The 16,230-nt window shown below is 49.6% G+C and overlaps 1 protein-coding gene across 1 annotated transcript; it reads right to left on the reverse strand.

The window, feature by feature from the left end:
* Positions 1–301: 301 nt before the first annotated feature.
* MTNR1B (melatonin receptor 1B) lies at positions 302–12,657 on the reverse strand. The gene is given in 3 exon segments (XM_004763604.1): positions 302–954; positions 957–1,151; positions 12,435–12,657. Coding segments are annotated over 3 exon segments (1,071 nt in total).
* Positions 12,658–16,230: the final 3,573 nt, after the last annotated feature.

The following is a 16,230-nucleotide window of genomic DNA, read 5'->3' on the forward strand; positions in this document are numbered from 1 at the left end:
TGACCCCAAACCTGTCCTCGTTCTGTCCCTTCCTTGGCTGACGAAGGCGCCAAGCGCCCAGCGCACTGACAGAGCATCTGCGGGAGCCGGTGCTGGGACACGCCTCCCTGTAGCTATTGGCCTCCTTTGACCAGCCTGAACCTGTGGTGCTGACAGGCTTCTTGTCCACACGATGATGTTTCACAAGCTGTATGCCGTCACGTCGACAGGACGGCGTAGCCCAGAATGCTGCCCGATCTCCCCCTTGGGGCAGATCTCCTCCTACCGCTTCACGAATCTGGTGCCTAGCCGGTGATCCAGGCTAGAGAGTGTCTAACCGGACTGGGTGCTGGGCTTTCCCCAAAGGGGGAGTTTGGCTGCCCTTGGAAGCATCCTGAACGCAGCGCCGGGGGTTCCAGAGGGCCGAGACAATCCTCCTGTATTCCCTGCAGAAGTTCTGGTTCAGGAGCCCATAGACGACGGCATTAAGGCAGCTGTTGAAATAAGCCAGGAAGTAGCTAGCCACGAAGAGCCCCTCTGGGACCCAGGGAGCTATTGCCTCCGGGTCGATGGCCACCATGAGGCCAATGCCGTTCAGCGGGGCCCAGCAGATGGTGAAGACCACAAACACCACGAACATGGTCAGAAAGCCCCGGACGTCGCCGGGCTGCAGGCGCAGCTTGGTGTCCGGCTTGGCCCTCCTGCGGGCCTGGAGCACCAGCACCCAGATGCGCGGGTAACAGAAGGACACGACCACGACGGGGAGGAGGAAGTGAACGATCATCACCGCCATCGTGTACCGGGCTCTGGCCATCTGAATGAAGGTGCAGGAGTAGATGCCCGGGTCATATGCCAGGGACCCCGTGAAAAAGTTGGCCACCAAGGTCCCCACAGTGAGGAGCCAGATGAGGCAGACATAGAGGGGCATGTGCCAGGGCCAGCAGATCTGGTGGTAGGCCACGCTGTGGCAGATGTGCAGTAGCAGTTAAGGGCAATGGCAGTGCTGTTGAAGACGGAGCCAATGGCACTCAGGCCCATCACGAAGGCACTGGCCTTGCAGGGCACCTCCCCCAGGGCCCAGCCATCTTGGAAGATGGCCGCAAGGACTAGCGGGTGCGGGTACAAGGCCACCGCCAGGTCAGCCGATGCCAGACTCACCAAGAACAAATTGCCTGGAGCAGGAGAGAGGGAGCAAGAGTCAGCAAGAGACCCCACAGCTCCTAGCCTGGAGAACATTCTACTCTTCAACCAGTCGCTTAAAATGAACTATGTCACTGTTAGTATTGGGGTTGGGAACCTAGTGGCTTTTAGGGACATGAAATTCAGGCTCAGACTGTGTTTCCTTCACACATTGTGCGGCTTAGGCAACTTACCCAAGTGCCCCAACTCCTCAAGCCTCATTTTCCTCATTTGTAGAATGGGAATAGTGATTCCTACTTTATACTATAGTTGTGAGGATCAAATGATGGGGCAAAGTCCTGGGGGCACCATGGGTGCTCACTGATGATGACTGTTTTCACCACAAGCACAGATCCTTTGGAGCTCTGCATCACTGACGCTCCGGCAAGGGTTCTAAGGGAGAAGTATCTGAATATCCAGAAAGTGGCTTCACTAGCACCAGTCCCCACCCACACTCCCACCTTCCCACAAGTGTCTCTGGTAGAGTCTCCTTTTGTTCCTTCTCCAGCACTGGTCAACAGGCTACTTTCTAAGTGTCTTTACCTCAGTTTTCTAAATGTGAATTGCATCTTGCAGGTGGGATCGAAGAAAGTTCTGGGAGTAGGAACCATGTGCTCTGGCGTTCCCCTGCCTGCCTCATCTGGGGCCTACACTCACAGTCAGGCGGCCTTGTTGGCGGAGAGTCCCATCCTGTGAGGTCTCGTGGCTTCCAGTGGCCTCCCTGCATTGCCCACACCTTCTCCAGCTCTCTGAACTGCCTTCCTCCTCTGAATGCAGAATTCTCTAGCCCAAGAGAGCCTCAGGAGTCATCGAGAGAGCCTCTGGAAACCACAACATCCATTGAGTGATATGCTTCAGGCATGTTCTGGGCCAGGATCCTAGGGAAGACCTGGGGCTAAAGCCAAATTGAGAAATCCAATATTTCTATTTCTCAAGCATTTGGAGTCTAAAGCAAACACTGACTCATGAAGAAGGCACCAAGAGTTCAGAAGGGTGGCCAAAACAGAGCTCAGAGCACGAGAAGCTCCATCCTTGATGTGACTTGTTCCATTCACCAAGTGTACGGTTTTAGCACCTACTGCATGCCCAGGAGCTGATATCCTTTCCTGGCATGCAGTAGGTACTAGTGTCATCTTCCAAGTCCTCTGGCCTCTTGCCATGTGGTGAAGTGCAAGCTGCCAGCCCTACAGTGGCTAGACACAGAGAGAGGATGGAACGATTGCAAGAGGGAATTCTCGAGGAGCTAAGGGTGCTCACTCCACCATGACCACGCGTGTGCTCTGTGTGCTGCAGAGGCTGATATAACCTTCTCGGGGATGCAAAAGCTTCGGGCAGATGGAAAGGGTCCAAAAGATGCAGCAATCAGAGAGGCCAGTCTGCAGTCTGGCTTCAAGAGGGTAGGGGGAAAGGGAGGCTCAGAACCACCCGGCTGGGGTTCCCCTCTCCCCAAGTCAGACCCTTCAGGTGAGGGAAACTCCACTATTACAGTTATAAACCCACAAGGCAGAGAAAGGGCTGCTTCCAGGCTTCCCCTGTTCCCACCCACATTCATTCAGCACACCTCCAAGAAAATTCCACAGGATGCACTCCATGTGGGTGTGGGAATATGGAATACCCCCAGGCAGCCTTCGTTTGGATGATTAAAATGCTTACAAGGTGGTGAGCTCTCCCGTCTCTCCAGACATTCATGGAGATATGGGGTGTAAAGCGGTCTGGCCTCGGCTTGAACTGCTGGCTTCCTTCTCCTTCAACTCTGTTAGGGATCTATTTATTCAGTGGGGTAAATTCTGCCTGGTACAGCCTGACAAGAAATGCACATCTGAGGACCTATTCCAGGGGCGGAGAAGGTCTCCTCCTTTTCCATTTAATTCCCAGTTTTGTTTGCGTTCTCCACTGGTGGATGTCAGCCTCTGACTCTCCTAGGCAGACCTCACCTGGTCTCAAGACAGTGAGGCATTTCCCCTCTCAGAGTTCTTGTTCTCAGCTGTATCAGTTGTCCTCCTCTCTTCCCAGAATCCTAAGTGTCTTTTTGGCATTGGGAGGTGGTGCTGGAGGGTGGGATGACCTGGGGAATCTGTTTTGCAGCTTTGAAGTTGGGCAACCTCCTGAAACTTCTTTCTCCATGACTGTTCTTTTGCCGGTTCCCCCCTATTCTTTAGAGGTCCCCCTTCCTTTTCTTTACACGCACTTGGTTGCTTCTGGGAAGAAAATCGCTTCTTTCTGACACAGGGATATTGGTCCCTGCAGGGCCCTCTGGGGTCCCAGCAGAGCCGCAAACAAGCTTTTGGCACTTGCAAGCACGTGCGGAGAAAGTCAAGGGCTGCTGGGAGCGGCTGCCAGCTCAGCCAGCTGTTTCCCCCCAAAGCCAGTCAAGCTCCGCGGTGTTAATGTGGCTCATCCCCTAATAATGCCCCGGAGGCTGGCGAACAGCTTGTAAATAGTGGGAAGAACACATTCAACTCCACAGAGAGAGTGATTCAATTACTCTCCCCTATTACTCGGGCTGTTCCTGAAAGGCTGAAATCAACCAGTTCCTGCTGTAGGTTCACCCGCCCAGACGTCGTACTGTCTTCCAGATTTCTTGACATCCTTCCAAATTAGGCAAATAAAATTCTTGTTTTGTCTCCCATCTGTAAGAAGCCAGGTCCTGTCTGGATGGTAGTCAAGGGAGACCTAGTCGTCTATCCGTCTCTTCCCCAGACAGGTGAGAAATCCATCAGGATACGCACAGCACCGCTCAGCCCGCTCTGCGCAGGCGTCTAATGAATATTCATATCACACATCCTGGCGTGACTTCTTTCCATCTGCTTCCACCAGACAGGGTGTGTGAGTGGAGACAGACTTCAACAGCAGACCTTTGTTCACTAATATGGAATTCCCTTTTAACGATCATAGGAAAAGCACATCCCTCCACAATCCACTCCTGCTTCCTCTTCCCTTTTTTCCAAGAAATCTATTTTTCTTTTTTTTTTCTTTTTTAAGATTTTTAAATTTATTTATTTGACAGAGAGAGAGAGAGAGAGACCACAGGTAGACAGAGAGGCAGGCAGAGAGAGAGAGGGAAGCAGGCTCACTGCTGAGCTGAGAGCCCAGTGCAGGACTTGATCCCAGGACCCTGAGATCATGACCTGAGCCCAAGACAGACGCTTAACCGACTGAGCCACCCAGCTGCCCCAAGAAATCTATTTCTTAAGAAGGATCTGGTAACCCTGGGGAAAAAAGCCAGCAAGCCTTGAGTGATAGGAGAGTTCCAGAAGGTCAAGCCACCTCCATCCCTTACCCCTTCTCCCTGTGACCACCCAACAGGCCCAAAGAGTTTGTTAAATTTAAATTGTCCTTGGTCACTGAGCTAAAAGCCAGTGTAGAAATAGATAGTCATGGAGTCATTTCCTCAACAGATATTTCTGAGTATCTACTAGGGAAGAGCTTTGCCTTTGCCAAGGCCAAGGGAAGCATGGCGAGCGAGAGAGGCATGCCTCCTCCCCTTACAAAGCTGGTGGTCTCAGAGAAGAAAATAAAAAATAAAAACAAGATGTGCAAAGGTTAAAATAGGGAATTCAACAGAGAAGCTATCAGTTTTAACAGGGCTGAATTTCCTGTGACTTGAGGCTTTTTTCCATGCATTACCTATTCAAGCATACAATATACTTGCTGAGTGCCTACCCCATCTGTCTTGCAGGGCACAGGGATGGGTCAAAGACATGGCCCCCGCTGGGGAGATGCCAACAGGGCTGTTGGGCTGAGAAACAGAGAAACAGCAGGCACACAGCCCTTCAGTGTGCTGAAAGCCAAGAGGGAGCCCAGGATAAGGGAACAGTGAGGAAGAGCTAAGATGGCCTGGAGATGGGGCTGACCAGGCAGGAAAATTCACCAAGGAGTTGAAGAAAATCACAAAGACCTTTGCCACTGGCCTACTTCCTTCCAAGAATGGCTGTTTTCCTCAAAAGGGATCTGTATGGGAAAGGAAGGACATAGGAAACACTAGTAGTCTCGAAATGAATGCGAAATATTTTCATCAGCTACTCTCTGGAGATAAGCATTGGAAGTCAATAGGCAGATTATTTGTTAAAAACCTGATTTCCTTACAAATACTTAAACAAGGCATTTTTATATTATAGTAAGCTCTTAATTTGATTCCCAAGTTCCTTGAGGGCAGAGATTGTTTTCCACTAAAATCACATTATTTTTGAAAATCTTAGAGAGTGTGGATGAATCATAAAAGGGGCAAGTTGAAATGTAACTGTGCTTTAATTAAAAACAAAGAGGCCGGCTAAGTAAGCTTATCGTGTAAACAAAAGCGGGATGGGGGTATTTCAACCACTTAAAGGAAGAGAACATATTTAAGAGCATAAGCATCTATTTTTTTTTTTTAACTGAGATGCCTATTACAAAACATCCTTCCATAAGTATCACCAGAGATCATTTGGAAACTCTTTCGATAGCATTTTATGACTTCAATTACACTTAATACTCACAACAAAACCACAATTGGTATAGCACCTTCAAGTTTATAATGTGCCTTTACATAAATTGACTCAATTGTATCTCAAAAGAATCCTTTAGGGTTGATTTCATGATTTCCATTTCTAGAAACTGGCACTCAGATTATGTGACTTGCCCAGGGCCATAACAGTGAAAGAGTGAGAAAGAAGAGAAACAGGAGGAAATCAGGAAAAAGAAATGTCAAGGGCAACCAAAGTGAGAAAGAACAGGAAAGCAAGCCCATTTAACCCAGCAGTTAGGAAGTCAGACTCCTCTGACTATTCACAAGGGCACGGTTCTGTCCAATGTTGGAAAATAAACTTTAGTACCGTGGGTTGTTCTCCCAGTCAGCTTTGGCTTTAAGAGAAGAAAGAATCGGAGTGATACTTGCAAAAGGATATCCCTTTGGTGGGGGGGTTGTACAGGGTTTTTTTCTTTTTCTTCTAAATGGGAGAGATTTTATCTGGCATGTAGTGAGCACACAGTAATAGCAGCTATTTTTTATTATGGCGGCTTTTATATTATTAGTGGTGTCAAAATAACAAGAAAGAGACTCCAAACATTGGACTACAATCCCTAGGAGATAAGATAGGAGAAGTCACAGTGCGGGAGGACAGTGACCGGCGGGAACTCCCTAAGCACTGGGGACTCCAATTCTCCACTCGCTAAATTCTACTCTTTCAGCAAGAAGTATTTTAAAGCATAAGACCTAATCCAGGCATTGGTATGTCCAGAGTTTTGTGATGTCTCGGGCTAAATACAGACCCGCAATTTCGGCAGGTGGGGTTGGGGGGGATAAAGCAGTCAAACACGAAAGTTTTCATACCCCTGGGCTACTGAGAGCTACACGGGAGGAATTAAAAAGGATTATGAGCTTTCCTGATTGTTCAGCTAAAGACATAATTATGGGATTTAAAATGTGTTTGTCTTTGCTTGGTGAAGAGATAAGAAAGTATTCAGAGCAGAAACCCGAAGTTGGAGAACTCAAGTCCCATCAGGGAGGGAGTCCACGTTTAAGTCCAGTTTGGTGTTCAGCTGATAATAGGCACTTCAAACCCGTGCAGGCTGAGCGGGTCAAAAGACACCCGTCACCAAGTGGCATCTCCGTGAGTGGTCAGAAGCAGCATAAAACCGGGATGAAGTGGGTTCCACCTTACCCTACAATGCCTGGAGTGCAGGGACTGTGGGTCTATTAAGTATTTCCTCCAAGCCTTCCAACGGCCTTTATCCAGAACTAGTCTATCTACTCATTCATCATCTACACCCTCAGTCAGCAAGTGGGGGGGAAAGGTGGGCTCAGCTCCCCCCTGACTAGGGATGCAAAACACCTGTCAGGCTGAAAATGCCAATCAGGAAGCCTGCAGTGCAGTCAGTCCCTATGTCTGGTTAAAAGATGTCGTGGACTGAGCATCTGTGGGTGCCCGGAGGACAGGGCAGACTCTAGAGGAGGGCCTGTGTGTTCAGCAACCAAATCCTCCACGTTTTCCTGGGCAATTCCAATGTCAATTTCATATCCCTTCTCTTTACATATCACCCAACTGTCCTAGATACAGATTCGTGTCCACTCATTCACAACTCCTCCCAGAGAGCCCGGGAAATCAGGCACTGTGCCCATGGGCCAGGAATACCTGATACCCTTTGGGCTTTCCCCCCTGTTATCGGAGATTACCTTGACCTTCCAGTAAGGACATGTTTCTCTCAGCTCTCTTCTGGGGAGTCAACTGTCTGGATGGTGAAAGTAATGGCGGGAGGCTCACATTTTAGGGGCAGCCTGATGGCGGGCAATCTCAGGACAGACCAGCAGGGGGAAAACTCCCTAAAGAGGCAGGGAGGCATAACCTGGGGGAGGCCAGGCGGCATTGGAGACCGCTAGCCACACAGGAGCAGCGGGAGCAGGCACACCTCTGAGCGGATGGTGCCAGTGAGGTGGACTATGGGCTTTTTGTGCTGGAAGCCATTCAGTTCCACAAAAACTGTACCGGTGGCATGAGCAAGGCTGAGTGCTGTCACTGAGTCCCCCCTACCTTGTGACACAAAATCTATTCCTTCTGTCCCACTGCTCTCCTGATGTCTTGTCCATTTTCAATTCATTTCAACAGACAGGTGTTTTTGTCTTACTGTGTACTCAGCTCTGTGGACAGAAAGGGAGTACAAGTCTCCGTTCTCAACAGATTCGCAGTGCCCTGGGGAGAGCGGGACATGGACAACAGCACGGTGCGGTGGGTGCTGTCTGGGGAGGGCATGTGGCAGCCAGAGGAGGGAGACCAGCCCCACACCCTGCTTGGTATTAATAAGCAACATCAACCACCACAGAGGGAAGCTGAAGAGGGGTCTGAAGAAGTTAGATGGCAGAAGAGAGGCAGGGAGCTCTCCAAGATGAGGCAGTGCACAGGAGTCTGGCGGCATGGGAGCAGCAGTGGCTCACAAGCTGGATGGGAGGAGGGAGGCAAGGCTGTCTTGTTAGACGGGTTAGAGGGAGAAGGGCTGTGTGGGCAGAGTCTGATGCTGTACAGACAGGGCAGCCACTGACGGGATGGCATGCCTCTGCCAGCGGGGTCAGCCATCGGAGGAGGGAGCCTGCCAATCTGTCTGGACACTACAGACGTAATTTGTTCCAGGGATGGTGAGCATGGGCCGTGACTGGTCAGCTCAGGTGGTTAAGTGTCTGCCTTTGGCGCAGGTCATGACCTGCATCAGGCTCCCTGCTCAGCGGGAAGTCTGCTTCTCCCTCTCCCTCTGCTGCCCCCCTATTTGTGCTCTCTCTTTTTCTCTGTGTCAAATAATTTTTTTTTTTTTTAAAGATGATGAACGTGTAAAAAGAGGCAGTGAGAGGACGGAGGGCCGGAAAGGGGAATATTGAGAAATATTAGAAGACAAAAATCATGGGAGCTTGGGGAATGAAGGAACCAGGAATGACACCCAGAGATCAGGTGTCTGGGAGAGGAAAAGAAGGAGATCCAAAGAACTAGCATGAGGTAAGCCGAAGGAATGAAAGTTTTCAAGGAGTGCGTAGGCTTGAGAGTCACACACTGCACAGGCGGGCATTTCAGAGGCCAGTCTCCAGAACCCTGAAGAGGGAATGGGAAGCCACGAGGTAGCCAGTGCATGGAAATTGATGTCTGGCTGTGAAGGGAAGGAGAGAGTAGTGATGGATTCAGAAACAGGCATAAAATCAGGGCACCTGGATGGCTCAGTCAGTTAAGCGGCTGCCTTTCTGCTCATTCCAGTTGTGATCTCAGGGTCCTGGGATTGAGTCCCAAACCGAGCTCCCTGCTCAGCGGGGAGTCTGCTCTTCCGGTCTCCTCACTCCCTCTCTCTCCCCTATCTCCCCCTCCATCCTGCTGCCCAGTGCTCCCTAGCTAATGCTCTCTCTCTTTCTCTCTCAAATAAATAATGAAAATCTTAAAAAAAGGGAAAAAGGACGTAGAGGCACCTAGGTGACTCAGTGGGTTAAGACTCTGCCTTCAGGTCAGATCATGATCACAGGGTCCTGAGATCAAGCCCTGCAGCAGACTCCCTGCTCAACAGGGAACCCACTTCCCTCCCTCCCGCCTCTCTGCCTGCTTGTGATCGCTTGACAAATAAATAAATAAAATCTTTAAAAAAAAAAAAAGAACATAAAATCAAGGGAGGATTTTTTTTTTCCCTAACACCGAAGACCCTTGTGTGTACATGCCTGCATGTGTGGGTGCATGTGTGGGTGCATGTGGGCTAAAGGGAAAGAGACAAACACTGAAAACACAGAAGAGGGAGAAAGAACTTGATGGGGGAAGGTTCCAGAAAAGCAGAGAAAGGAAGAGATGAAAACTGAAAACACAGAGATTATTATTGGCAAAGTCTAGACCAAGGCATGCATGGCCATGGCAGGCACAGGAATGTCCTCAGCCCTAAATAGGACAGGTCCCCAGGAAGCACGCACTCAAGTGTGAAATGCACACATAGTCTTACCTTCCAAGTTGGGTCAATGTTCTGGATCTGTCTCCCACCTTCCCTCCATCCCTCCCTCTCTTTCTCTAGTGCCATCTCTGAAAAAGTCAACCCAACACATGCAGCCAGGGGGGGTCCAGCAGCATGATCCTGGGAAAAAAGGATAATTCAGCTAACCACTCAACCTGCTCTCAGGATCACTGCTGTGATGGATGATAAAAAGAGCTGCTCTTGCAGCAGTCACATGAAAGATACGGATGTCTGCTGAGAAAGGTCTGTGATCGTAATATGGGCTGTGTGGCTTGGTTATGGGACCTATAAGTGTTTTCATCGCCACGGTCCTATCTTCTTAATAGCAGTGAATTAAGGAACCAGACTTAATTATAGAAAGGTCTGAGATGAGGGTTTCTTTTTCTTTTTATTATTATTATGTTCAATTAGCCAGCATATAGTACATCATTAGTGGCTGATGTAGTGTTCAACGATTCATTAGTTGCGTATAACACCCAGCGCTCATCACCACACGTGCCCTCCTTAATACCCATCATCCGGTGACCCCATCCCCCCACCCTCCCTCCCTCCTTTCTGTAACCCTCAGTTCGGTTCCTGGAGTCCAGAGTCTGAGATGAGGGTTTCTTAAAGTCACCCTAAACTCTGAGTAGAGAGACTCGATTCCTAGAGGAAAGAGGACAAATTCTAAGTGCCATCGGTTTTTAAGCACCTTCCGAAATCTCACTGTGCCAAGGGTTAATGGAAGTCAATAGCAGATTTTTCAAGGCTGTTACCAATAAAGCCAGTGCTCAAATAAAAGCTGGTTAAATTGCGAGGCTGGAGCAGACACCAGCGTATCAGGAATTCATGTCATTTAGCTATGATGTTAGCATTTGCTTCTGGTGCTGGGCTATAGCCTACTTAACAGAGTAGAGGAGGGAGAGAACAGGGAATGGACCGCCAGCTGAAAGCCCAGTACCCACCTCCAGCCATGCTCCCCCAATCAGTAAGGTTTCTGTGAGCCCGGCAAGGAGAGCAGAAGAGGCCAGCCCTCCTTGGGATGAGGAAGAGGAGAAGATGCCTGTCTGCTTCATGTAAAAGGAAGCCACACTCCCCCTACTCAGCCACCCCTCCAACCTCAGGCAGCTCAAATTACTGACCACGGACCAATAGCCCACCCCACCAGGTTAGTCAGGGAGAGAACTGGGTCAGAGTCAGAACCTGGAGGGCCCAGCCCTGCCTCCTTCCTGCCTTGGTGCAGGAGATGCATGTTTGTGACGGCTGAAAAGGGACGATATAATAAAAAATATCAAATACATCTCTTCCCCCAGCATGACTTGCTCTTTCCTAATATATAAGCTTTTAGTCAAAGGACATGACAACATCTTGAAAAAGGTATTCCAGATGATTCTAACCATCACTGAGTCAGAAAGCTTGTTTCTACTTAACAGCGTTGTTTCCCATATTATAAACAGAAGCTCCTATTTTTATTTTTTGTTTGTTCTGTAGATAAAAATACTGGAGCCAGAACACAAAATATATATACCCTCGGGGCACCTGGATGGCTCAGTGGGTTAAAGCCTCTGCCTTCGGCTGGGATCATGATTCCGGGATGGAGCCGGTATTGGGCTCTCTGCTCAGCGGGGAGTCTGCTTCCCTTCCTCTCTCTGCCTGCCTCTGCCTACCTGTGATCTCTGTCAAATAAATAAATAAAATCTTAAAAAAATAATTATATATATATATATATACATATATATATGTATATATATACACACACACCCATTTACTACAACTGGCCTTCTGGATAGTCTGCCTTCTTAGGAAAGCGTGGTTAAAGGACATGCCTGGCTTTCTGCTGTTGTCTTTTCATTGTAATTCACTCAAATTGGAGTAACGCCCATATTAGGAAATTACAAATTGACAACCAGGCCGTGAGCTTTCCCCGGTGAAATGGTCAGCATGTTCCAGTGACCTCTCAGGGTCAGAGTTCAGAGTTCCCCCTGGTTTTATTCCCTTGCAGACCTAAGGAATGCCTGCACCCCAAGTCATCCTCCCAAACCTACATTTTCTCCGCCCCTGCCCACGCCTAATTACTCCGTCTAGGTCCCTCTCTACTGGTCAGGGCACACTTGGGGATGGCAAGAACTCCCGGCGCCGCGGCGACATCGGCTCCCTCCAAATTTTCCCTCCAGGAAAAACTGAAATGAGAGTGAACAGAAGGGAAAACATACTTTTCCCCATTGCAACACTACTTTGCCGAATCGCTGTTTTAATCTTCATTTAATCCCACGAATTCCCTATCTGCAGAAAAGAACACGTTATCCCAAAGTAATGTAGTTCCACCGAAGCAGAGCCTGCAGATTTCTGCAACTGCACTCTCTGGGTTGGAAATAGGTCTTCAGATGACCTGGAGAGAAGTTTCTGACACAAAACTTCCCCAACCCCACCCCACCCCTGGGCTTCCTTGTCTCACCACCCACTGCAGGGGACGGAGAGAGGTGTTAAAAATCCGGAGATTCTTGTGGTCGGATACAGGCAGCCTCTGGACCCCTACAAACTGGGGCGCCCTGGATGACAGAAGCTTCCAGCCACGTGGATTCCCACAGAGCGGGCGCCCAGCCGAAAAGTGCACAAGAAAAGCTTTGCTCAGTTCACGCGGCACAGATGTGCCCAGTGCGCTCCCGGCAGCGGCGAGAGGTGGGCGCCAGAACCGCACGTCGGGGAAAGGCAGCAGCTCCCCCACCTTTTGAACACAGGGCTCAACTTGGGGATGAGGTTAGAGAAAAGGGAACGGGGCGCCGGGGACCCATGAAGGGGTGAGGATGGAGATCCGACTTCAGGGAAGGGTCCGCCCTAGACGCGGGCGTGACGCTCACCCGCGTTCCGCAGCTTGCGGTTCCTGAGCACGGAGAGGATGACCAGGAGGTTGCCCACGACGTCCCCCGCGGTGGTGACGATGAGCACTGCAGAAAAAGTGGGTGCCACCCAGGGAGGACGGGCGGTCCCGGAGGGCCGCGCGCTGCCCTCCCCCGGCCAGCCCGGGCGCCGGGCCAGCTCGCCCGCCTCGCAGCAGTTGGAGAGAGAGCCGTTCTCCAGCATCGTGGACCGTCTGGCGCCGCGCGCCAGCCACCGCGCCACGCGCTGTCACCCACTGGAGGGAGCGCGATGTCGCGGCGGCGCCGGGAGTTCTTGCCACCCCCAAGTGGGCCCGGACCCGTAGGGAGGGGCCTAGAGGGAGCAATTAAGCATGGGCACGGAGCAGAGAAAATGTAGGAATGGGAGGAGGACTTGGGGTGCAGGCATTGCCAAAAGGAGTGCGTCCCTCCCTCTCCTTCCCTTGGGGGCCGGCTCAGGGGCACCTGAGTCCTAGAGCCCAGAACTGCTTGGCCCGGTTCAGGCCTCAATTCCTGAGCGCACCTCCACACTCAGATCCCAGATTCCCTCAGCCCTTCCACCCCCAAGGGAAGCTGTATCCAGGAAAAGCAGCCAAATTTGTGGATTGGAGAAGGTGCTGGTGGTGGGGACCTGCCCTCCTGTTGTCCCAAGGGTCAGGTTTGAGGCCCCCACGGTGGGTGGGTGGGTGGGGTTAGCTCCAAAGAGAGCACAGTCTCCAGGGTAAGGGGACAGATACCAGGGCAAAGTGGGGTAGAGGGTTACATTCCAGGCAGCAGCAGGAGAAAAGCAAACCCCTGCTATATTGAGCACTTATTTATTCTGGGAGACATTGATGATGACTCTGCCCTGTCCTCTTTATAAAGCCAAGACGTCTATTATTATATGAACATCTATTTAAATATGACAATACTTAACTAGACACATGGTCGATGCTGAGGGGGTTATTATAGTATGGTTTTGGACAGATTTTGAACAAAGAGTGAAATATGACTCCTGGAAAGAAGGAACTTAGATGCCCTTTATTTAAAACGTTTGAGCACTTTCTCTGATAGCAGCAACAGCTTAACCTCTTCCAAGGGTGAATTTTACGCCAAGTGCTGTCAGTGCCTTTCACATCACTGGAACCACTAAAATCAAAATGATGGACCATTTTAAATTAGAGGAGGCCGGGAAGCATCTGGATACATTGCTTCCATGAGTATGCAAAATGGTCCAGCCACTTGAAAGAGCTGGTTGGTAGTTTCTTAAAGAGTTAAACATAAACCAACCTACAACCAGAAATGAGACAGAAATGAAACATATGTCCACGGAAAAGACTCGTGTGGAATGCCCAGGGCAATCTTATGGATAGTAGCCCAATCAGGGAAACAGCCCAAATATCCAGAAATAGGTAAACAAATTGTGATATATTCCTACAGGGAATACCACCTGACAATAAAAACTGCTGAGCCGCACAATGAAAAATACTTCATTGAACAAACAAAGCCAGACCCAAAAGAGTATATACCATACAATTCATTTATATGAAGTCAAAAAGTGGGAAAAAAATTAATCTACGGTGATAGAAAATTAGAGAACAATGGTTGACCATGGGGGTGAGGATGGACCAGGACAGAGCGCAAAATAAATTTCTGGGGTGTTATTTGCATGTTGTTTTATATAAATATGATTCTGTATTTCATGTAAATCATACTGTCCCACTTGTGTCCTACCCTAGCTCCCAAGAAACAAAAGCAAAGGAAGAGTGCGGTAGAAAGGGGTGATGATTCCGGAGAAGAATGTGAGAGTTGGACAGCAGCCGCCCTGAGCAGTGAGCCCATCCCGAGCCCAGAGAAGGAACAGCAGGGAGAGGCTTCGTTCCTACAGTAGAAGAAAAGCAGAAGCCAGGTGTTCGAAGTGTTTCTAGACTGGGATGAACACATGAGGGACCTGCCTTGTGTCTGCTTTAATCTCAAGGAATTTGAGGCTACCTCATTGGCCGGGACTGGGGGAAAGAATGTGGGAGGTCTGAAGACAGGAGAAGGTACTGTACGTCGATAAGTTGTTTCAGAAAATAGGTACACTGACTAGGATCAGAAGCAGGTTTGTGAGGAGAGGGAGTACCCCTGAGCGGCTTCAGATGTCGCTTTAAGGGAAGACAGTCAGCTTCATGGGGTGCTTCTTAATCAGCAACTTGGATCTGCTCAGGACAGGCACTGAGGAGGATGGGGGAGGATCTTCAGGAGGATCAGGTTTGCTGGGGAGGAGTAAATAGCAGGAGGAAGTGCGATTCGTGATGGGAAAACGGATCCCGGGAGCTACAGTATATGAGGGATGCTGGGCTGATGGGCCATGACACAGAGATGGGATCAAGGGCTCAGAGGGGCTGAATTCAAAGACTTGTGGTGGGTGAATGTGAACAAGTAGGCTGTGCTATTGAGAGAGTGACTGCTTGGAAGCTTGTTTGGAGATTTCTTAGGAGTGCAGCTTCTTTCTGCCGAAGGGAGGTCTCTGAGTGGGATGACAGGAGTGGGTGATCGGAGGAAGGCGAGGGAACGTTAACTGGAAATGAGGAGGTCAAGGAACTGAGAAACCCAGGTACAGGTACTGTGGTGGTGAGAGAAAAGAGAAACTGAGTCAGGGGGCAAATCCCAGTGAGGGGGCAGAATGACCAGCCAGGTGGTGAGAGAGAGGCAGGCAAGAGGAGGAGCAGAGACCTCAGGATGGGAGGAAAATGTCACAGGCTGTTTTCAAAGAAGGGGCAACCTGGGCAACCTTCCTTGTTCAGACAATGCAATATTATTCCTCCCTAAGAAGAAATGCTCCGAAAAAGCCACAAAAAGATATAGAAGAACCTTAACGACATATGCCTAAGGGAAAGAAGTAAACCGAAAAAGGCTCCATACAATAGGATTCCAACGACACAACATTCTGGAAAAGGCAAAACTATGGAGACAGTAAAAAGATCAGTGGTTGCTGGAGATAAGGGGAGATAGATGAACAGGCAGAACACAAAGGATAGTTAGGGCAGTGAAACAACTCTGTATGATACTGTATGGTGAACTGGTGTCATTATACATTTATTCAAAGTCATATAACACCAAGAGTGAACCCTAATCTAAACCATGGGCTTTGGGGGATGACAATGTATCAATCACTTTAAGTTCATCAATTGCAACAAATGTACCACTCTGGGGAGGAGGCAGATATTGACAGTGGGGGAAGTCCCTGCATATACAGGCAACATATGGGAACTCTTTGTGCTTTCCCCTCAATTTTGCTCCGAACCTAAAACTCCTCTAAAAAATAGTCTATTTAAAAGGGGGAGAGGGGTGCCTGGGTGGCACAGTGGGTCAAAGCCTCTGCTTTCGGCTCCGGTCATGATCCCAAGGGTCCTGGGATCAAGCCCTGCATCATCACATCCCATTGGGCTCTCTGCTCCGCAGGGAGCCTGCTTCCCTTTCTCTCTCTCTGCCTGCCTCTCTGCCTGCTTGTGATCTCTGTCTGTCAAATAAATAAATAAAATCTTTTAAAAAAATAAAAAAGTTAAAAGGGGGAGGAAAGGGAAAGAAGGAGCGTTGTCAGGGACGGTGAAAATGCCCCCAAGGATCATACCACTTCAGCAAAAATAGAATCCACACCACTGAATAGCAGCAAGACCAACTAAAGCAAACCCAGAGAGCAAAATCTTGATGGTAAAGAAGTTGTAGCTAGGACACCCGCGGTGATGGGGGGGTGGTGGTGGAGCGGGGGGGTGATGGAGGGGAGATTCAAGCGAGAGGGTATCACATTGCAGAA

Source organism: Mustela putorius, unplaced genomic scaffold (genome assembly GCF_011764305.1).
Source record: "Mustela putorius furo isolate JIRA1106 unplaced genomic scaffold, ASM1176430v1.1 tig00001069_pilon_pilon_pilon, whole genome shotgun sequence".
NCBI lineage: Eukaryota > Metazoa > Chordata > Mammalia > Carnivora > Mustelidae > Mustela > Mustela putorius.